At 39.8% G+C, this 24,668-nt stretch overlaps 1 protein-coding gene across 5 annotated transcripts in view; it reads left to right on the forward strand.

Annotated features, from left to right (window-relative positions):
* Nucleotides 1-24,668, forward strand: part of OPHN1 (oligophrenin 1) — a 253,859-nt gene that overhangs the window by 197,780 nt on the left and 31,411 nt on the right. For all 5 annotated transcript variants that reach the window (XM_045847507.1, XM_045847511.1, XM_045847508.1 and 2 more), the window contains exon 19: nt 1,657-1,816. In XM_045847507.1, coding sequence (XP_045703463.1) covers nt 1,657-1,816 — 160 coding nt within the window. The remainder of the gene's footprint in view (nt 1-1,656; nt 1,817-24,668) is intronic.

The following is a 24,668-nucleotide window of genomic DNA, read 5'->3' on the forward strand; positions in this document are numbered from 1 at the left end:
ATTGTCTTATCTCCTCACCTCTCTTCCCTCATAGCTATTTTGACCAGAGGACAGCACATCCTTTACTTTGATGCCTCTAGTACTATTTGAAAGAGCAGTAGAGACATTCAGGTCTATTAAAAATAACTAATTGGCCCTGGCTTGTGTGGCTCAGTGGATTGAGTGCTGGCCTGTGAACCAAAGGGTTGCCAGTTCAATTCCCAATTAAGGCACATGCCTGGGTTGCGGGCCAGGTCCCCATTTGGAAGGCATGGGAGAGGCAAACACACATTGATGTTTCTCTCCCTCTCTCCCTTCCCCTCTCTCTAAAGATAAATAAATAAAATCCTTAAAAAATAATAATTTGGGAGGGAAGTGGGGAGGGTTGGGTGGGTGGGCTGGAGTGGGAGTAAAAGGGAGAAAACTGTACTTGAACAAAGATTAAAATAAAAAATAAAAAAATAATTAATTGGTACCTGCTCTGTGCAAGGCACACACACTTGGAAGTTGTTTACCACCTAGTGGGAGAGGCAGGTAATAAACAAAAAATTGCAATATACTCTGCTTCAAGTCAAGATGAGGACAGTAGGCTGGGATGGCTCTGAAGGAGATACCAGGTAAAGTGAATCTCAATGGACACAGACACATTCTTTAGGTCTAGGAGGACGGGGACATTTTAAGCACAAGGAATTCAAAGACATGGAGCTTGAAACAACATGGTTTAGCCCGAAAATCTGACCTCAGCAGTATAGTATGTGAAATGTCCACGGTCAGCAGTGCCTAGATGGAGACTCCTGGAGAGGTTATAATAAGAGCAGATACTTTTAATGGGTTATTTCCAGTATACCATGCTTAAGCCATTTAGGTCTATTCAACAACCCTCTGAGGTAGATACTATTTTTGCAAATAGAAAAACTGAAGTCCAGAGAGTTTAGGTCACTAATAGTCACTCTTGCACAGCTAATGAGTCACCCACATCAGCTTCAGAGCCCCAGTCATAGAAGGCCTTAATTGCTACTTTCATAAGAGTTTGTCCTGTCCTATAAAAAAACAGGACACCAGTAAAGGAAAATTAACCAAGGAGGTAACTAGGGATCAGAAAATTTGGGGTTAAAGGCCCTATTGGAGTTCGGCTGTTCATAACTTCAGGCAAATATTTTTCCTTCTTTGGACTTCTGTTTTTTCATCTGTAAAATGAGGACGATGATAAAGGGCTAAGCTTAAGAATCCCTGTCAGCTATTTGAGTTTTTTGCTTGTAACTCAGGGTAGGAAAGGGCCTGGATTCCTAACTGGATTCCTAACGATATATGCTTTCTCTATGTACTTTTTTCTTTCTCTCTGTACTTTTTTTTTTCTATGTACTTTATATACATACTATACCTCTTGCCTGGAATGTCATATTGCTTCCTTCCTTTCTTTCCAAATATTCTGTAACTATAGCCCTACAACCTGCCTTTATTCTACAGTGCTACTAAGTGAGCTATGTCTCACTTTGGCCCCTAGCTATATGGTGTCTTGTGTTCTTTGCCAGTTGTTTGTATTTTAATGTTTTCTTCCCATCTTGGGCCTCTTCTTCTATGTTTTAGTTTCACTCACCCCCTATGTCAACTAACAGTCTTGGTTACGTGGGAGTCCTGGAGAAAATCTTGTTAATCATTTTCTTTCTCTTTTGGCAGTGTATGTGAGCACAGCAAAGAGAATCTTATGACCCCCTCCAACATGGGGGTGATTTTTGGTCCCACGCTGATGAGAGCTCAGGAGGACACTGTGGCTGCCATGATGAACATCAAATTCCAGAACATTGTGGTAGAAATCCTAATTGAGCACTTTGTCAAGGTATGTATTTCCTGTCCACGCCATCACTCTTCCAGACATGTAACACTTTTCCTTAGTACCTTTTAGAGTTGTGTCTCCCTTCCTGGCTCAAGTTGATAATGGGAGGACATTCCATTATTGGCACAATGACATTTAATAGCATTTCTGCCCCTGTGAAATTCATTATTCAGCAAATAGTGCTTTATTATGTAACTATTTTATTACCAGACACCATGCTAGATAGTCTAGAGAAGAAAAATATCACTATCTACATTTACATTTAATGTAATTATTGATAGGTATGTGGTTATTACCATTTTAGTATTTGTATTTTAATTTTTTAAAAGATTTTGTTTATTTTTAGAGAGGAGGAAGGGAGGGAGAAAGAGAGGGATAGAAACATCAATGTGGGAGAGATACATTGATTGCTTGCCTCTCACACACCCCCAACTGGGTACCTGGCCTGCAACCCAGGGAATCAAACTGGTGACCTTTTGATTTTTCAGGCCGGCGAGTGCCACTGAGCCACACCAGCCAGGGCTATTCGTATTTTTAAATCTTTCTTCTCCTTCTTTTTCTTCTCCTTTTCTTCCCCCTCCCCTCCCCTTTCTCCCTCCTTGTCTTCCTCGTCTTCCTTCTTTATTATTCTTGTCTTTTTAACATTTCTTGCACTACTGGTTTGGGGGTGATGAATTTCATAAGCTTTTTCTCGTCTGGGAAGCTCTTTTCTACCTTTCCATTCTAAGTGATAGCCTTGTTGGTAACAGTAATCTTGGTTGTAGGTCCCTGCTTTTCGTCACTTTGAATATTGTGTGCCAGTCCCTTCTGGCCTGCAAAGTTTCTGTTAACAAATCAGCTGAGTGTATCATAAGAGCTCCCTTTGTACATAACTATGGGTTCTTCTCTTGCTGCTCTTAAAGATTCTCTATTTGGATCTGACTTGGTGGCTCAGGTTGGTTCGAGCATCATCCCATACATCAAAGTTTGCTGGTTCCAGTCTCAGTCAGGGCACATACCTAGGTTGTGAGTTCAATCTCCAGTTGGGGTACATACAGGAGGCAACCAATTGATGTTTCTATCTCACATCAATGTTTCTTTCTCCCTTCCTCTCTGTCTAAAATCAATAAACATTTTTGGATGAGGATTAAAAAAAAAGATGATCTCTTTGTCTTTAACCTTTGGCATTTTAATTTCAGTGTGTCTTGGTATGGGCCTGTTTGGATTAATTTTGTTTGGGATTCTCTGTGCTTCCTAGACTTGAATGTCTATTTCCTGTGCCAGAATAGGGAAGTTTTCAGTCATTATTCCTTCAAATAGGTTTTCAGTCCTTTGCTCTTTCTCTTCTTCTGGTACCCTGTGATGCAATTATTGTTACAGTCGATGTTATTCCAGAGATCCCTTAAACCAGAGGTCCCCAACCTTTTGGCACCAGGAACTGGTTTTTCCACTGACTGGTGGCTGGGATGGGGCTGGGACAGAAGGTGGAGAGTTGGGGGAGGGAGGTACAGGAGGCAGAGTTCAGGTGAGCTTCACTTGCTCACCACCATTCACCTCCTGCTATGGAGGAGTAGGGGATAGAGATAGGAGACAGAGCTCAGAGGAGCTTCCCTTGGGCCCGGTTCCTAACAGGCTTTGGACCTTTACTGGTCCATGGCCCGGGGACTGGGGACTCCTGCTTTGAACTACCCTAATATTTTTTATTCTTTTTCTTTTTGCTGCACTGATTGAGTGTTTTTGCCTACGTTGTCTCTAAAATACTGATTCAGTCCTCTGCTTCATCTAATCTGCTGTTGATTCCATCTTATATATTCTTTATTTCACTTATTGTGTTTTTCATTTCTGATTCTTTCTTATGGTTTCTGTGCTCTTTTTTATGTTTACCATCTCTTTGTCGATATTCTCACTGAGTTCATTTACTCTTACTCTAAGTTCATTGGGCAACCTTATAACCAGTGTTTTGAACTATGTATCTGGCAGATTGCTTGCCTCCATTTTGTTTAGTTCTTTTTCTGGAACTTTGTCCTGTTCTTTCATTTGGACATGTTTCTTTGTCTCCTCATTTAGGCATTCTCCCTGTGTTTGTTTCTACACGTTAGATAGATCTGTTATGTCTCCCAGTCTTGGCAGGGTGACATTATATAGTAGGTGTCCTGTGGGGCCAAGTTGTGCAGTATCCCTGGCCATCTCAGCTGGGTACTTTAGGGGTATACTTTTTTGTGGGTTGTTTGTGCCCTCCTGTTGTAATTGGGCCTTGATTGCTATTGGCACATGAGTGGGTGGAATTAACCCTCAAGCTGACTGGCTGTGACTACAGAGGATGAGTTATCACGTAGGGGCAGAACTCATGGAGTGGGATTTGCTTTAGTGGTCCTCTGGTGCCTGCTGAGTTGGCCCTGTGGGTGAGCCATTTGTAGAGCTAATTGGGTGGTGCCCTGGTGTGTTCCGAATCCAGTCAGTGGGTGTGTTGGCTCTTGGGTCTCTTGGGAGGGGTACTAGTACAGACCTAGGTCAGCTTCTACCTGTGCTGGTCCCATGTCCACATAGTAGGAGCTACAAAGTGATTTATGGTGGCAGCTGCCTGTGCTGGGCTTGGAGACACTGAGGAGTGGTTATGCTGTGAATTGAGGCCAGCTGTCACTGCTTCCATGCTGTGGGCCAAGGAATTCCATAGTGTGGGCTGAGGCTAGCCTCTTATAAATAACAGCCACTGAAGGAGGTTCAGGCTTGTGTATCTGTTAGATGGAGTGGGTTTTCTGGGTATCACCAGGGTGAGGTGAGTTTGATGGAGATTCAGATTTGGTAACCATGTGAAGGTTGGGTTAGGGAGAGGGTTCAGCAAAGTGAAAATGGCATCTGCCTGCCAGCTCTATTGTGGGAGGGCTCAACAAAAAACACAATGTCAGAGAAAGCTGCCCCTCCAGTCTTGACCTGAAGCCAGACAGTTTAGTTCCTCCCCCTGAGTCTCTGGCACCTTTCGACCTGCTTCCCCAGTGCTAAAACTTAGGGCGAGTGTATCTGTCAGCAGGTAATTCCATGTATGGACCCTTTAAGAGGACCATATGGAACTCCAGAAGCACTCCATCTCTCCCAGAGGGAATCCTCACCGATTTTCATAGCAAGATGTTGTGGGGGAGTCTTCCTCCTGGCACTGGTGCCCCAGGCTGGTGAGCCAGATGTGGGGCTGGGACCCCTCCCTGCTCAGGTGATCCTCCACAGCTGAGATAATCTTCCAGCATCTTAATCGCCACACCTAGTTGTGTACCCAGCCTGTTCTGCATCTGTGCCCCTTCTACCAGTCTTGATACATTTTTTTAATGTCCTTAGATATAAGAGTTCTGTTTGGCTAGTCTTCAGGTGATTTGCAAGTGCGGTTCTGTATTTTAGGTCTACTTTTGACATGGTTGTGGGAGGAGGCAAGTCTAACATTTACCACCATCTTGACAGAAGTCAGTGGTTTTTCAATTTTAAATACAATAGCCAGGAAGGCCTCATTGAGAAAACTACCTTTGAGCAGAGGACCATAGGAAATAAAGGAGTGGTTCATTCAGAGAACTGGTTGGAAGGCATTCTAGGCTGAGCAAATGTTAAATACAAAGTCCCAGAGGCAGAATTGTGCTATCATGTTCAAAGTGGCCATATTAGCTAGAAAAGATTCAGCAAAAGAAGAAATAGAAGGTGGGTTAAGAAAGGAAATAGAAAGGGCAAGCAGAGTAGATACTATAGTGATTTAGAATCCATTGGAAGGACTTTGACTTTGCTGTCTGCATAAGATAGAAGTTTTTGGCCAGGGAAATGACATTATTTGTCTTAGGTTTAGCAGAACAGTTCTGCTTCCTGTGTGGAAATAGCTGCAGGGGAACAAGGGTTGAAGCACGGAAACTAATTATGAGTCTCTTTCAAGAATTCAGTCAAGAAATGATTGTACCTTGGATGAGGGTGATAACAGTGAAGATGGTGAGAAGTCACATTCTCAATGTATTTTGGAGGTAGAGCCAATAGATTTGCTGACAAATCATATGTGGAATGTGGGGAAAAGAAAAGGGTCATGGGTAGCTTCAAGTTTTTTTTTTTTTTGTTATCTGAACAACTGGAAGGATGAAGTTGCCATTTACTGATATGGATAAGACTGTGGGGGAACAGGTTTGAAAGTAAAGAGTAGGAGTTGGGGACAAATTAAGATAGATTTGCCTGTGAGACATCTGAGGTCAGAGAAGAGAGCAGGATTAGAAAAATAGAGTTGGTGTTCAATAACAGAGAAGGGACGGGTGAAAACCATGTGAATGAATAATCTTTCTTATGGATTACTTGTAGCAAGAGAATATTAGATGAAGCGTTGACATCTAGAGAGCACTGATATTTGAAGGGCCGATAGGAGAGACTACAAACCATATTGGGAAAGAATGGTCAGTAACAGCAGAACTAAAAGATAGGGGAGCCCCAGACTCCTGGAAAGACAGAGTTTTAGAGGGAAAGAGTGGATGGTAATTTCAGTTGCCCAGGTTAAGTCATGTAGTTTAAACACTGAAAAGTATCTACTGCTTTCAATGTCTTTAAAGTTGTGAAATATAAGTGGTACATATACCACTTATTGTAAAAATTTCAAGCCATAGAGAAAATATGGAATGAGAAACAATTCCACCCTTTACCTATGTTCAACCCCTAGTTATAATTCTTAGTCAATAATTTCTTGCTTCTCATATGAATAAATTGCATATATACACATATACATGCATTGATACATTTGATTGATTTTAATATGTACATTAGTCCTCTAGTGCCTACAGCTGAAAACCCTGGACATTAATTATAAGAGTACCAGCTGAGCTAGCCTGGCACCTGTAGGACATTATTTATAAAAGCAGCACAAGAAAACTGAAATATGGAGGGAAGAAGGCAGACCAGACTGGCTAGGGACCTTGTAACCCGAGCAGTGACATGGCCATGAGTCAGTTGTTATTTGTTTTTGCCTCATATCTCCCACGTTGTGTAGTCTGGAAGCTGACAACCTAAGAAAACCAGCAGATGCAGTCTAAAATGTTCCCAACAAAAGCCTACTTTCTTTAGCCAAAGAACCTGGAAAGGAACAGCCTAAAACAGAAAAATGTTAGATAATACACTCTACTCCAGTAAAACACCACAGACAAAAATGTGGCTCCACCCTGCCCCTGCCTGCAAAAGATGAATGGGGACCCAAGACTTCCACATTTCATGGTCTGTAACAAGGCAGCTGACCGCCCCTCCCCCAAACCCACGTGGTGGTGTCAAGAAGGCCAAGTGGGACACTGAGCTTTCTTCCACACCTGGTGGTAATGAGACAATCTCTCTCATTCCCTATGTTGTCATTGGTGACCATGTGAAGCACTTGGATTCCCATCCCCATAAAAGCACTGAAGTGATGTCAGAGGAGGCCTGTTAGCAATACGTGACTTTTACCACCACTCAGTGGTAATACAACTGCCACTCTGGGGTGTGAATGGAGAGGAGACTCTACAGGGAACAATAATGAGACACCCCTTTCCTCCAGCCAGAGTGGTCCCATTAGAGGGCTATCGAGAAGCCTAAACTCCTACTCCTGCCTAGTAGGAAAAGGAGTCTTTCACTCCCTTTAGTATGCCAAGGGAGGCCAAGTAGGAAACCTGGACTTAGATCCCATCCTGGCTGTTCTCCTCTTCTGCAGTGGTAGGGTCTGAGGAGGCCTGTTATAACAGGAAATATAAGTAAGCATAAGACTCTTTTGTTTTTATTGTTCAAGTACAGTTGTCTCCATTTTCCTGCTATCATTCCCCTCCCCACTGCACCCACACCCACCTCCCTCTCATAATATGCAAATTAACAGGCTTTGAAAACCATTTACCCTACCAAGAACCAGGAAGATATCAACATGAATGAGAAAAGACCATCAACAGACAGCAACATCAAGATGACACAGATGTTAATTATATGACAAACATTTTTAAAGTAGCCATCATAAAAACATTTTAATGAGCAATTAGGACTACATTTGAAACAAATGAAAAAATATAAAATCTCAGCATAGTAATAGAAAGTTTCTCCAGAGAAATACAAAGACTTAGCAAATAAATAAAAGGTAAAAAGAAGAACCAAGTTAAAATTCTAGAACTGTAGCCCTGCTGGTGTGGCTCAGTGGACCCAGACTGCAAACTAAAGGGTTGCTGGTTCAATTCCCAGTCAGGGCACATGCTTGGGTTGTGGGCCAGGTCCCCAGTAGGGGGTGTGTGAGAGTCAACCACACATTGATGTTTCTCTCCCTCTCCTTCTTCCTCCCTTCCCCTCTCTCTAAAAATGAATAGATAAAATCTTTTAAAAATTTCTAGAACTGGAAAATGCAATAAATGAAAATTTGCAATGCAGTGGATGTGCTTAAACAGTAGAATGGAGAGGACAGGGGAAAGAAAGTGAACTTTAAGAATAACAGAAATTAGCCCTGGCTGGTATGGCTCAGTGGATTGAGTGCCAGCCTGCTAACCAAAGGTTTGATTCCCAGTCAGGACACATGCCTGGATTGCAGGCTGGGACCCCAGTTGGGGTGTGCAACAGGCAACCACACACTGGTGTTTCTCTCCCTTTCTTTCTCCCTCCCTTCCCCTCTCTCTAAAAATAAATAAATTTAAAAAGAAAGAAAACATTTAAAAAAAGAATAACAGAAATTATGCAATCCAAGCAACAGAAGACTAAGAGAATTTGTTACCAGCCACCTATTGTAGAATAGTTAAAGGAAGTTTTATAAACAGAAAGGATACAATAAGAGAAGGAATCATGGAATATCATGAAGCAAGAAGGAATAAAAGAAAGAGCAGAATTATAGGTAAATTCAATAGACTTACTTTCTTACAAGTGGACTGTTTTTACCCTGGGGAGATAAGAAAGCTGGTACTTCCTCCTTACAAGGGAGAGAGAGAGATGTTAATCCCCTTAGCAAGGCAATCATGAAATCCCCTGGGGTGTCTGAAGCTGTGACTGCCAGATTTAATCAGGCTTATTGTCCAAATTAGCTCCCTAGTTGATTAGGCTTTTCAATGTCTGATTCCTTTTGCTCCTTTCCTATATTAACATCTAGCTACCAGTGCTGACACAAGGAGTAGAAAAGATATTTCATAGGAGTGGAAATGAAGGGGGCAGGGGTAGCTATACTTACCACACAATACAGACTTTAAGCCCCAAATGGTAAAATACAAAGGTGGTCCTTACATGATAATGAGATCGAATCATCAAGAATATATAACATTCATAAATATGTATGTACCAAACATCAGCACACTTAAATATAGTAAGCAAACACTAGCAGATCTGAAGAGAGAATGACAAAAATACAATAGCAGAGGACTTCAGCACTTTCAACAATAATAGATATGTCATCCAGACAAAATCAACATGGAACTGATAGACTTGAACCATGCTTTGAACTAAATAAAACTAACAGACATATCCAGGACACTTCCAATTGCAGCAGAATTCACATTCTTCTCAAGCACACAGGGGATATTCCTTAGTATAGATCATATGATAGGTCACAAAAGAAGTCTTAGCAAGTTTTAGAAGATTGTAGTCACACTAAGTATTTTTTTCAACCACAATGGTATGAAACTTGAAAGCAATATCAAGAACAAAGCTGGTCAATTTACAAATATGGAGAGTAAACAACATACTATTGAATAACCAATAGGTCAAGGAAGAAATCAATAGATAATTGCAATAATGTATTGAAAAAAAAAGAAAATGGAAGCACAAAAGCACATTGAAAGGATCATTTTACATGATCAAGTGGGATTTATCCCTGTGATCAATCATCCCTGTGATGATTCAATATGTGGGAAATAATAAATGTGATACACCACATTAAAAGGAAAAATTATGCCCTGGCTGGTGTGGCTCAGTGGATTAAGCACCAGCCTGTGAACCAAAGGGTTGCTGGTTCAATTCCCAGTTGGGGTGCATGCCTGGGTAGTGGGCCAGGTCCCCAGTGTGGGTACGTGGGAGGCATCCACACATTGATTTTTCTCTCCTTCTCTTTCTCCTTTCCCCTCTGTCTAAAAATAAATAAATTTTTAAAAACAGAAAAAGAAAAATTATATGATCATCTCAAAGGAGGTAGAAAGAGCTTTTGACAAAATTCAACATACTCTCATGATAAAAACCACTCACCAAGTTGAGTATAGAAGGAACATACCCCAACACAATAGAGGATATATATGACACACCCACAGCCAGCACCATAGTCAATAGTGAAAGTTTGAAAGCCTTTTCTGGAAGATCAGGACTAAGACAAGGGTGGCCACTTGCACCACTGTTATTCAACATAGTACTGGAAGTCCTAGCCAGAGCAATCAGGCAAGGAAAAGAAATTAAAGCTACTCAAATAGGAAAGGAAAAAGTGCAGTTGTCTTAGTTTGCAGATGATATGATCTTACATTTAGAAAATTCTAAAGACTCCACCCCAAAACTGCTAGAACTAATGAACAAATTTAGTAAAGCTGCAGGATACAAAATCAACATAAGGAATACATTTATTCTTTTTTTATGGCTGGATAAACAAAGGGATGGTTGCCAGATGGCCAGGGGGTGGGGGCATGAGTAAAGAGGTGAAAGAGATGAAAAATTACAAGTTAGCAGTTATAAAAAATGGTCATTGGGATACACAGTACAGCCTAGAGAATCTTGTAATAACTCTGTATGATGCCAGATGGATACGAGACTTACCAGAGTGATCAGTTCATAAGGTATATTAATGTCTAATCACTATGTTGTACACCTGAAACTAACATATATTTTATGTCAACTATACTTGAAGAAGAAATTAAAACAAAGAAAATCAAACAATGTAATCGACCATATTAACAGGCAAAATAAGCAAACTCACACAAACATCAATTTATGCAGACTAAATGTTTGAAACAATCAACATAAATTTTTAAAAAGAAACAAAAAAATTCAGCAAACTAGCAATAGGGGATAATGACCTCAACTTGGTAATGAACATACACAAATGAACCCCTATAGCTAACATCATACTTAATGGTGATAAATTGAATGCTTTCCCTTTACAGTTGAGAATAATGCAATAATGCTCTCACCACTGCTATTCAGCACAGTAATGGGATTTCTACCCAGTGCAATTTAGTAAGAAAAGGAAATATGACACATACAGGTCAGAAAGGATCAAAATCCCCAGGAGTCCATAAAAAATATTCCTTGAACTAATAAGGGAGTTTATCAGTGTTACAGGAGACAAGGCCAACATGCAAAAATCAATTGTGTTTTTATATACTAGCAATGAATGTGTGGAAAATGAAATTTAAAATGCAAGTACCATTTACATTTACAGCCTCTCAAAACAAGTGACATGCTTAGGTATAATTGTAATAAATCACTTATAGGGTTTATATGCTGTAAATTACAGAATGCTAATGAAAGTAGTCAGAGAAAACACAGGTGAATTGAGAGACATTCTGTGCTCATTGGAATGGAAGGTGTCAGTGAAAATGTCAGTTCTTTCCCATTTGATATCTAAGCTTAAGGCAATTAATAGCAAAATCTCAGCAAGATTTTTTGTAGAGACAAGATTATTCTGAAATATATATGGAAACATAAAGGAGCTAGAAGAGCTAACACAATTCCAAAAATACAGGATAAACTGGGAGGCATTGATATATTAATATTTACTGTATTAATATTAATGCTTCAGTGATCAAGACCTTTTGAGATTCCCAAATAGACAAGTATATAAGTCCATGGAAGAGAATACACAAATAATCTCACAAAGTGTGGCCAGATTGTTTTTGACAAAGGTAGAAAAGTATTTCAGATAGGCTTTTCAACAAATGGTGCCTGAGCAATTGCATATCTACGGGCAACAGAAGTGAACTTCAACCTAAACCTCACATCACATCCAAAAATTAACTCAAAATAATTATACATTTAAACATAAAGCTATAAAACTTTTGGAAGATAACATGAGACAAAATCTACAGGACTTTTTGAAGTCTTTTTAAAGAGTTTTTAGATATGACACTGAAAGCACAAACCATTACAGAAATCAGTTAAGAAATTAGACTTCATCAAAATTAAAAACCTGTGCTCTGTGAATGACCCTATCAAAAATAAGGAGAAAAAAACAAGCTGCCAATTTGGAGAACATATTTGCAAATCATGTATCTGATAAAGGACTTATATCTAGAATATGTATAAAGAACTCTCAAAACTCAACAATAAAAATCAAACAATCCCATTTGAAAATGAGCAAAAGACATAAAAAGGTTGTATGGATGACAAATAACTATATGAAGAGACATTTAAGATCTCTAGCCTTGGGGAAATGGTAATTAAGACCACAGTGAGATATCACTATATATCTGCTAGAATAATTAAAAATAGTGATCATACAAATGATGACCACAGTACACAGAAATTGAATCTGTCATACTCTTTGTTGGGAATGTAAAATGTTGCAGCTACTCTGCAAAAAAAAAAACACATTTAGTTTCTCAAAAAATATAACATGCATTTACTCTACAACCTGTTATTTACACTCCTGGGCATTTATCCAAAGAATGAAAACATGTCCACACAAAACCACTACAAGTGTGTTCATAGCAGCTTTATTTGTAATAGACAAAAACTGGATACAAACCAGATGTCCTTCAATGGGTGAATGGTTAAACAAATTGCAGTAATTCATACCATGGATTACTACTCAGGAATATAAAAGAATGAAATATTGATATACACGATGACTTGGACAGATTTCAAGGGCATCCTACTGACTGAAAAAGCCTATTTCAAAGGTTACGCACTATATACTTCCTTCTGTTTATGTGTTTTTTTCTATTGTGATCCTCACTTTTTTCTGAGCCCTCACTAGCAGGGTCATCTCTGCTAACAGTTTATTCAAGGAATTCTAGGCTGTTTCGATCATGCTCCTGCAAATTCTGCCAGCATCTGCTCATTGCCTGATTACAAAGCCACTTCTACAATATTTAAAAAATCTTTACTTCCAAAATTTTTAAGTATCTCTTACAACAGCATATTATTTTCAGGTACCACAATTTATGTTAATTTTCTATCATTGCTGTAACAAATTACCGCAAACTTTGTGGCTTAAAGCATAACAAATATAACATTTTTGGACCATAAGACGCACCTAGATATTAGAGGAGGAAAATAGGAAAAAAAATTTGAAGCATAAAAAGTGGTAAAATATTTAATAATATAAATAACATGATATTTCATCAGTGTAAAAGTAAACAACTCAACAGCAGCATTAACAACCAGAATTCCTCCCAAATTTTGAGGGGGTGGGGGTGGGGAGTGTGTCTTGCAGTCCAAAAAATATGGTAATTATCTTAATAGTTCTGGAGGTCAGACGTACAAAGTCAGTTGGCAGGCTGCATCTCCCTTTTCTAGGCCCTGTCCCTCTTCTAGAAGTCCCCTGAATTCCTTGGTTTGTGGGCCCTTCCCCCAAAGCATAGCATCTTCATATCAATTTCATTCTCTCTCTATCTCTCTATCTCTATCTCTATCTCTCTTCCTCTCTCCTCTCTCTCCCCCACTTTTGCGTCTATCAGCACATCCCCTATGTCTCTGGACCTCCTACCTCCCTCTTATAAGGACCCTTGTGTTATATTGGGCCCACGCAGATAATTTAAGATAATCTTCCCATGTCAAAACTTTTTACTTTAGTCATATCTGTAAAGTCTCTTCTGTCATGTAGGTAACATAATAACAGGTTCTGTGGGTTATGGACATCATGGATATCATTCTGAAGGGTATCATTATTTTCAAGAGTATCAGTACTCTTCAAAAGTGCTATGGTTGTAAAAGGCAAAGAAACATGGACGAAGTATCACAGTGAGGAGGAGACTACAGTGACATGACAGCTTAATGTCATATGGGACCCTGGATTGCACCCTAGACTATAAAAAAGGCATTAATTTGAAAAACTGATAAAATTTGAACCAGACCTGTTGATTAGCTAATATTATCGTGCCCATGTTAATTTCTTGGCTTAATAATTGCACTGTGCTTATAAGATGTTAACATGAGGGGAATCTGGATGAAGAGTATGCAGCAACACTGTACTATGTTTCAACTTTTCTGTAAGCCTGAAATTATTTCAAAATAATAAAGTTAAAAAAAGTTTTACTGATGTCTACTGGCACCGTCAGTATCTGGCCTATTTTCTCACATCTTCAGTAAACTGAGTATTACCAAATATTTTGATGTGATCCAGCTGGGAAGTAAGCATTTCACTGTTTTCAAATACATTTTCAATTTATCAACTAAAAATTATTAATGAAACTGGGTATCTTTCCACACCCTTTTAGTTGGTATATTAGTTTGCTAGGGAATACCATGTACTTGGTCACTTGAACCTTAGACATTTATTTTCCCACAGTCCTGAAGGCTGGAAGCCCCAAACCAAGGTGCTAAACAAGTCAGCTCTGGTTTCTCCCGAGGCCTCTCTCCTTGGCTCGAAGGCGGTTGCCTTCTTGCTGTGTCCTCATGTAGTCTTTCCTCTGTGCCTGTGCTTCCCGAGTGTCTCTTCCTCATCTCATAAGGACACAAGTCATACTGGGTTAGACTCCACGTTTATGACCTCACTTAACCCTTAGTACCTTTCAAAGACCCTATCTGCAAGTTCAGTCATGTGGCGGGTAAAGTCTTCAAAACATGAGCTTCAGGGGGACACATTTTAGTTCGTAACAGCTGTCTGTTAGAGTTGAGAGATGGGGGTGGCAGATTGTATTGAGCTGACATTTGAATATGTACCCATCATTCTTGTGCAACCATTTAATCTTCAGTTACTGAAAGCCCATTGGAGATGGTACTTACCTCTGTGCGGAGAAAGGGCGTGCAACTGGTGAAGGTTAATGATCTTAAAGCAAGAAGTGGTTCCACAGGACTTTCTGTTATAATATTTTAATCTCTTTTATTTATCTGAAATATTTCATAATAAATTATTTTAAAATATCTAATGGGAGGTGAGGAAGTGAGCGTCAGGTAGCTTGGTTGTAAAGGAAGGAAAAATTGGAGGCAGTGGCTAGAGAGACATTGATTCAAGAGAGCATCTTTTTAAGGCTGGGAAACTTGTGCATGTTTATAAACCAGGAGTAGAACTGGTGTGGAGGAAGAGATTGAGGTGAGAGACGATATCTATTTGTGGTTTTAATTTGCATTTCTCTGATGATTAGTGGCATTGAGCATCTTTCATGTCTGTTGGCCATCTGTCCTCTCACCTGCCGATGAGCAGTAAATCAACAAACAACAAGTATTGGTGAGGATGGGTAGAAAAGGGAAGCCTTGTATACTATTGGTGGTATCACAAATTGGTACAATCACTATGGAGGTTCCTCAAAAATTTAAAAAGAGAACTAACTACCATATAACTCAACAGTCCCACTTCTGGCTATATATTGGAGGAAATCCAAAACACTAATTTGAAAAGATATATACATCCTTAAGTTTATCACAACATTATTTACAGTAGACAAGATATGGAAACAAGCTAAGTGCTCATTGATAGATGAATGGATAAAGATGTGGTACATATATACAATGGGGTATTACTCAGCCATAAAAAGGGATGAAATCTTACATTTGTGACAGGATGTATGTATGTAGAGGGTATTATCCTAAGTGAAATAATTCCAAGAAAGACTCATATGGTTTCATTTATATGTGGAATCTAATGAACAAAATAAATGAACAAGCAAAACAGAAACAGACTCATAGATACAGAAACCAAACTGATGGTTGCCAGATGGGAGGGGGGTGGAGGGTTGGGTGAAAAGGTGAAGGAAGTGAGAAATAACAGCTTGGTAGTTAGAAAACAGTCATGGGGATGTAAAGTACAGCATAGGGAATATAGTCAGTAGTATTGTAATAACTGTGTACGGTGTCAGATGAGTACTAGACTTCTTGAGGGGATCAGTCACTTCCTAAGTCATATAAATGACTAATCACTATGCAGTACACCTAAAACTGATATAATATTATATGTCAACTGTAATTGAAAAAACAAGACCCAAGTGAGAGAGAGGATAATTGATGGACGGAAGTTTCTGAGGAGCTTTGAGCAGATGGCCTCCACATTACTTGAAAGATTGGCTTTGGACAGCGTTTTATGGAAGAGGGAGGGGGAAATAGGAATAGATGCATATGAGTTTGCCAGCTGGGGGCACGAGGAAGCAGTGTTTGTGAAAATTGAGGAAGATTAGGATTCCTGCACTTTGTTTTCTCAAGTAGAACTAAGCTTATTTTTATCTGCTGAGGGTAAGGGAAATGGATCTAGGGCCGAAGGCATAAGGAGAGTAAGAGAAGCTTTAAAACAGTCTAGGAAAGGAATGGAGAGAGAGCTGACGAAGGACATTTTAAACAGTTGTTATTAAAGGACAATGTAAACCATAAATGTAGAGTGGCACCATCCCTGGTGAGGCCTCACACCCCACGACACTGCTCAAAAGCCAGTATGTGGAACTAGAAAAGATGAATTACGTGCTGCTTTCAGCGTTGGTGTTTTTAGGGACTTGTGGGAAATGAACAGGGGCCAAAAATGGTGAGGGTGTTGGTAGCTATTTATTATCCACCCGTTAGACCAAACTGAGAAAGGGGGAGGAAGTGTGGGAATTGGTAGACAGAGAAAAAGTGGAAGAATCAAGGGAATAGAGGTCTCAGTGTTGAAGACCAGGAATAGGGAGAGTAAAAGCATGGGGTTTCTAGAAGGATAGGAAGTTATCATCAGAGATGGAGACTAGTATTTTGACCATCAGAGATGAAGCAAATTTCCATGTGATGACAAAAAAGTATTAGCTAACAATTATAAAGCCCTACTATGTGTCAAACACTGTTTGAAGCTCTTTACACATTTTAGGACATGTATACCTGATTTCACATAAGAAAATCCAAGGCACAGAAAAGCTGTGACTTGTCCAGGGTCACAGAGTAAGTATTGAAGCTCAGATTTGGAACTAAACAGCTTAGATCTGTACTATCCTACCTCCAGATATTTGTTCCATTCATGAAAATGGGTACCTGAGACAGAGGTACAGATCATTGGTGATGAGAAGGCCAAAGAACTCTGAGGCAAGATTTGCTGAGGGTCATTCATATAGGCCATGAATTTGTATTAGAGGATATTCTTCCAAGCGTAGCATTTGGGGCTCAGACCATACACCCTGCATCCTTGATGAGCAGTTTTGGTCTTTGTCCTGCAGGCGGTACAGAGCCATGGAAGCTCATCGTATGATTCATGGCATTTTAAATGTTCTAATAAATTTATAAGTAGACCCAAGACTAACCCCAGCATGCTTAGTCTCCTACCATGAGGCTAACAAAATAGAGTTTTTTGTTGTTACAATTTTTAGGGGAAATGCCAACTTCAATTTTACCAGAAAATCCATTTCTCAATGAATGACCACATTCCCTACTGAGTTCATAAAAGCATGATTCTGCTGTGCCTTTGGCCAGGATATGAAAAGCATAATCTGTGGGGTGATGTGAAGAGCAATTAAAGTACTAGTTGCCCGTTATCCCCATGATCCGACAGGAGATTAATTTTACTACCTGGTGGTCAGCTTTTGAGTGAAGTTGTTAGGCCCTTGCATAAACAACCGTCATAAGTGTTAAATAATCAAAGTCTTGACCTTTGTGTGATATCAGAGATGTACTCTGACCGTGTTTGCCAAACAAAGACATGGTAACCAAGGATCTTTCCTCATTTGTGAATTTATTCATATGAAATATATGGAGATAGGAAACAAATCCCAGGTTATTATACATTCATCAACTTGTTTATTTAGAAAAAAGAGCAAAGTAATAGGTGCCAGAAATTCTGGACCTTGTAGGTGTAACCTCATAGGATGGTTGTGGGGATTAAAACAGACAGTATATATGAGAGCCGATGCTGCTCTGCAAGTATCGGGGATTATATGTTCCCGCCAAGTCGTTCACTTAATGGGATATGATTTTCAGTCGGCATATTATAATTTTGGTAATGTGTTTTTCCCATTTATACTTGCTCTTTAATAGAAAAGGGCTTAAACATACTGGTTTTAAGTTTCTGTCATCCCCTCCCTTCAGCTTCCCTTTTAAGAATATCCAGAGTCTGTCAATGAAATTTAAATGCTTCACAATAATTGGCACTTAAAGGGTTCCATTTCTAAGTCCTTTAAAAAAGGCTTTTAGAAAGCAATTTAAATCAACTTCTCTAAATGATATGTTTTCTGGTGGGGCAGTAAGTGATGGGAGGATCTAGTGCTACACTGACCGCCAGAACAGCATCATTCTTAGGTTCTCTCCTTTCCCATCTTACTGAGGGCTATGGGCTCCCTGCTACTACTGTGAGACCCAGAGATTTGCATTGACTTGTGTTTTCAGAAGTTTGCAGAGCTGGGGGGACCATCAGTAATTACAGAGAAAGGGAAAGGTCAGTTCTGCAAGGACTTTTTAGCAATTTAGTTTTGAGAGCAGCGAGTTATTTCACTTAAAGGGAAAAATACTACAGATGCATTTCAATATTAGAATGGGAAAGAGAGAATGACAACCTTCTGGTCCAGGCTCTTCCTTTCAGATGAGGTCCCTTCTTCTACACTGCAGTAGTGATGACAAATTTGTATTTCTCCAACTCTGTTCCTCTTCATCTAGTTTTTAGAAATTTACCACACCCCCACCTACCCCCATAGTTCTCCCCACCTAATTTATAAAAAAACTCGGGTAGCAGCCCTAAAGTCTTCCAGTTGTCTCTCGTCCTTTGCAAACTCATCTTCTCAGTTACACAACTTAGCATTGGCCATTTTCCTCCTTTGCTACTGCCGAGATCATTGAATTGGAGCTAGGAACCAGCAGTTCTGCCTCTTTAGATTTGGATTTTTTTTTTGTTGTTCAAGGAACGTGGAATCAGGCTATGTGCCCAGAGTGGAGCAGTGTACTTTTATCTCATTTAGTCCTTATTCTAACTCTGGGAATGATAAATATTATTATTTCTATTTTTTGGCTTTGGACACAGAGGGATGAATTGTGGTAAGTGGCAAAGCCAAGACTTCAGTCTCGCTCTGTTGGGTTTAGCCTGCAGCTCAGGGAACAGGCTGTTTTGTGTGAGATGTTACAGACAACAGCGAGTTGTACTTGTCTTTGCATCACTAATGTTGACTTAGCTCTTCTAATCTCCCTTGAGTTCTCTCCTTATTGCCAATCTTTCTCTTTCACTGGGTTGGAGGCTACTTTATAATCCTGCAGGGTCTTACTTTACTGCCTTAAATATGGTTTTCTGGGAGAATAACTCATCATTTTTAAGGCAATTAGAAAATCTATTACCAATGTGTGTGAAAGTGCATTTTGGCCTTATCTCTAAAGACGTATGGTTAGAAGCCAGGGTTGAAGGAACTGAATGGTATACATGGAGATGGTTAAGGGCAATTCGTCCTGTGAATTGGCCAGAGGTAGCTGGATTTGTGGGAACTCAAATGCTGCCTATGTTCCCAAATGGCCAAATGGGACCTCGGCCAGGAAAAACCCAACATCATAGCCATGTAATGGATTTGGAGAGGCAAACAAGAGTCCTTTTAAAGAACAACTGTGATTTATGTATTTTTCAGATACACAGTCTAGCAACCCAGAAGAAACAGTCTTTTCTAGTCGTGGCCCGATCTTCCTTTCTCTCTAAAATGTGGTTTTATATGGGTTTTGGTGTGCCACTAGAGGGCAACAAGAGAATAGAGATATATTTCCCTCTACTGCTTTTTGAAGAGATAGGTAGGTAGATATTTAAAAATGGGAGTACATACAAATTTAGGTTTATGCTTTATAGATTTATATTTTATGTATTTTAAAATATATCTCTGTGTACACACACACACACACACACACACACACACACACACGGAGAGAGACAGAAAATCTAATTAAGCCAGATATCTTCTCCATTGCCTTTCATTTATGAAATGATAAAGTTAAACTAAAAGTTATTTAAAATAACATTTACTAGCCTGTATGTTATTTAAAAGAATCGGATGACTTTTTCAGATTCTAATATGTAGCTAGGTGGGGATTTGGCAGACATTTTCAAATGAATTTTCAGAAAAAAATATCTTTAAGTAGTAAATGTTAAGAGCAACGTGTAACTTCAAGAGAATATCTTTCAGCAGAAAATTATTAATATTGAGAAATTACAGATGTGTTTATTAGTCATAGTGAATCTTTGAAAACACCTTCAAGTTTTTAATTTTGTCTACATCAAGAAGATCTTTCACATATTTTGCAAAGACCTAGTTTTCTTAACTTTGAATTGAGGTCAAGACCTGTTTGAAATGAATAAGTCTCTCCAAGCCTGATGAGATAGTGCAGTAAGTATAGGATGCAGCTAGGGTTTACCCCACCCCAACATTCAAAGAGCTGAAACATGTCCTGTGAGTCACCCTTTTGATTCTCGTCACCCTAAGAATTATCCTCAAGATTCAGCAAAAGGTAGAAATACCTTCTGCTTCCTTTTCTTCTCTTCATATGGCAGTGAAATAATAATAAGAACAGTGAAATAACTGTAACAGGTAGCATTTATTGAGAGCTTGCTATGTGCCATGCACTGTGCTACAGTTTTGACATTTAACTTCTTATTGTATCCTCACAACTTTTATCAGATAATCCCTAATTGTACTTAAAGGTAAACTGAGGCCAAGACGGATTCAATTTGTCATGGACTATCAAAGTTAAGTATCTGTTTTTATTATATCTTGAGCAAGGAAGGAGAAAAGAGAGAGAGAGAGAGGCAGAGAAAGAGAGACAGAGAGAATAAATATAGGATCAGATTTTTGAGAATTTGAAAAAGATGTCCAAGATCTATAGTCCATTTCTTTCAATGGCCAGTGCTTTTTCTCATATCATATATCTTCACCTTTGCTATTCTCCTTTGAGTGGTCTGAGTCTCAGATTTGAACATCAGAGTCTGGATAATTCAGAAAGACTGTGGCCAGTGAGCTTGAGGGCCAGATAGGTGTACTTCGGCAGCAGGACTTGAAGCAGACTCAGGTTCCTCAGTCTGGTGATAACTGCCTATGGGAATTTCAGAATCCAGAAATCAGTGGAAGAGCACTAGGGGGGGGAAGCTCTGAGATTTGGGGGATTATGACTGGATCACTGCTATTATCTGGCATTAAGACTTCTTGAAATAACCTTGAAATGCCAAGGCTACCTCTGTAGGCTTTCCAAATATCCTTGGAGGTGAGACTATTATGGAAAGAATGAAAAAATAACTTTGGAACCAGACAACGACCCTGAAGTTGGATTCCACCCCCATCCTTTGCTAGCTGGGTGGTCTTCAGCAAGCCACTCTACCTCCCTGAGCCTTTCCCGCCTCATTTTAAAAAGGGAGCTAATAATTAGACCTTCCTCACTCGGTTGGGAGGATTCAGTGAGATAAGTATGGCAAGTACTTTGTACATAGCATTTCCCACCAAATTCTCATATCTCCTGTGCTCTATGCTACCACCCATGGACTGTATGGACAGGATTAACTTTATCTTCATTATGGTATTCTTCCAATCCTTTTACCTTGGTATTTATTAAGTCTTTATATAGTCAAAGGGGCTTTTCTTAAAAGTCCTTAGGTAATTTTTAATTCATGGTTGTTAACAATACAGAAACTCTTCACTTCCCAATCCTAAAAGCATCCCAAACAGGTCTAAAAGTAAAATTTCACTTGAAATCTGCCATGCTGTTCTTGGCAGAAACCACATAACCCATGGCAAATGGATGGAGGTGTCCTTATCGGGATCTGACTTCATGCTTTCTCTCTGTCAGTACTGTATTCCCTTTCCAACGCAACTGCCCAGGGGAGTGAGTGGATCAGCAGACAGAGCATGGGTTATAGGCCTATCCGGTATGATCAGTGGGAGTGAAAAACTGTTCCGAGTAGGAGGCACCGTGTTTTAAGGAAATAGGACACCAGATTAGGGATTTGAATTACTGGGTTCTGGTCTCAGTTCTACCACCTACTACTGGCTTTGGAGCCTTGGGTAAATCACTTCTCTTTGGACATTGGTGTCACTGTAAGTATAACATACGGGTAGAGTAGATAGGTTTCCAGAATGTTACATCTAGAAGGGCCTTAAACACTTGAAGAGACCAAAGACAGACCAGGCGACAACTTTTCTCACAAAAAAGTTGGCTCTTGATAACAACAGACATGACATTTTCAAAGTTCCTTGCATACTGCACGGAAACTTGGTGACACACTTGATGTTGAAAGTGGTTTCTGCCAAATGCTAAGAGCTCGTTGTTTTGACCCCATCGCCACCTTTGTTTTTAATGAAGTTCAGAGTACAGTGTTTGCTAATACAACCAGCCCCCAGAAAGTGCAACACAGCCTCAGCCAGAGTGTAAATGGAGACTTGGTGGAAATCTGGGATTCATCAGGGCCAAGTCTTGTAGCTCTGATTTATGGAAAGGCAAGGTACTTTTTGAACAATGTGATATTTGCAGCTTGAAGCTGCATCTGGGGAGAATCTGGACAGTGGCTCAGTTCAAAATTTCCAAGAGTTTGAATGAGTCTGGGCTTTGGGCAGTTGAAAAATGCCTTATGTTAAATTTGTTCTCTTTCATACCTGAAGGCCCGACAAAGAAGAAACTGGAGGGGGGTTAATAGATGACCAAATTCAGGCAATCAGTTCATGATCCTCCTCCCCCAGTGAAGGACATACTTCTCTTGGTTGTGTCTCAAAGCCCAGCAGATGTTATCATCCAACTTTAGTCCTCATGAAACTTTAGAAAAAGGATTCCCAGGAATTGGACTCCTGACTACAACCCCAGGCGAGCTAGCCAAGGCTCAGCAGAGTTGAAGTCGTTTTCCTTGGGTATTTCGTTCTCTCAGACCAGGACTTTAAAATTCAATCAGCTAACATTCACTCAGTGCTAACTATGTTTTTTGAAAATAAACAGCACTGCCTTGCCTTATTCTGTTCTCTGTATCCTCTGGGCTATTTCTCAAAGTCACTATCAAAGACGACAAACCCCTGCGAGTTCTTAGCCAGTCTGCAGAGAGCTGAATCTTTTCTGTCCTCTTCGCTGGAGTTTGGGACAATGGGAAAATAAGTTTTGCCTGATACTGTTTTCCCCCAAGGGATTATTTGTTTGAACGTAAAATGTTTCTTTCTATGTTATCCCGTGGAAAGAGTGTTAACCTTGAAGTCAGGCACATCTGAGTTCATATCATAGCCCTGCCACTTGCTATCAAGTGACCTTGGGCAGTGCACGGTCTTTATTCTTAGCTCACCCTTTGGCATCAAATCCCCTCTCTAGTCTTCTTGCTAGTGAATTGACTTAGTATATACACAAGCTAAGAATTCCTCCCTGGTTCTTCAGCTGTGGAAGAGCCACTCGAGTGTCCAGAGGAATGAAAGTGAGGGCTTATACTCTGTCAAGTTTTAATGATTTCTTCAGTGTTTCATTTATGTTTGCAGTTATTTCTCTCCTCCTTTAATCCTATGAAAAAGGTAGATAGAGGGATTTATTCTGTAGTGGAATTTAGGGAATGTGCTAGCCCCAAATTCTCTTTGGAAGTTCAGAGAAAGGACTTTGTAAACAATCACTAAATGAATTAATATATGCAAAGCACTTAGAACTGTAACTGACACATAATAGAGATTGTATATGAAGGAGTTCACTATTATAAACAGTGCTCAGCCCTGGCTGCTGTGGCTCAGTGGATTGAGTGCCGGCCTGCTAATCAAAAGGTCGTTGGTTCAATTCCCAGTCTGGGCACATGCCTGGGTTGCAGGCCAGGTCCTTAGTAGGGGATTGCAGGCCAGGTCCTTAGTAAGAGGCAGCCACACATTGATGTTTCTCTCTCTCTCATTTTGTCTTCCTTCCCCTCTCTAAAAAATAAATAAATAAAACCTTTTAAAGAAAGAAGTCAATAGGGAACTGAATAGAACAGGTTGAGTTCTTTTCTTGGGTTCCTCTTAACTGCTTCTTCATCTCTAAAAGTTTTCTCCTCATTAAAATTGGGCTATCAAAAGTAACTTCAGAGATCATGGGCCCATCTTCTTTCTTTTCTCATCGCCTAAGAAAAACTATGGAGATTTTCCCAGGTTTTTCTTCCCAAGCCCACTCATGAGTTATATCTGTACTTGGTAGTCCTGTTTCCAAAGAACTAATGATATTCATTAATTTAATAAATACTTACTGATTTTTTTTTACATACCAGCAATGTTGTAGGCACAGGGGATACACCTGAACACAAAGCAGAGGCCTTTATTTCATGGAACCTACACTTTCCTGGGAACGATCATTTACTCCATTATTCTTCTCAAAGGGAATAGCAGTAACAGATAGGTTAAAGCTTATCATTTAAAAGAGATATGAAGTGTGGCCTTTAGAGGGCCCGCAGAACAGAGAGACAGATAAATGGAATCTTCCTACCACAGTAATTGCCAACATTTCCCCATTAAAGCTTGGCTCCAAGGCTTACATCTGTAGGCCAGCTTTGGGGAAGATGTTGCAATCCATGTTGACGGTAGGGTTATCCAGGCCATGTTTTAATTTTAGAGGGGATACACGTTATGAAGTGCCTCCTCTTTGTTTCTAGACTTTTTGAGCATCTTCTCTGAGACCCGCCTACTGCCACATTGGCAGAACTGATCTTAAAAGACTCCCAAACCATGTCTCAGTCTACTTGGAGGAGGCAGGGCCTGTAGACAGCACCCTTTCCAGATGGCATTAGCAGCTCTCACTACTAACCCTAGAAGTTAATGAGCCCATCTTGGGGGTTGGGCAGCTCCATGAAAAAGACCGCACCATAAAGAAAGATATATGTTAATGAGAAATAAATAATTTGTATTACTGGAGGAGGGAAATGAAATAATTTAAC

Source organism: Phyllostomus hastatus, unplaced genomic scaffold (assembly GCF_019186645.2).
Source record: "Phyllostomus hastatus isolate PE091 unplaced genomic scaffold, TTU_PhHast_1.1 phas_contig_551, whole genome shotgun sequence".
Taxonomy (NCBI): domain Eukaryota; kingdom Metazoa; phylum Chordata; class Mammalia; order Chiroptera; family Phyllostomidae; genus Phyllostomus; species Phyllostomus hastatus.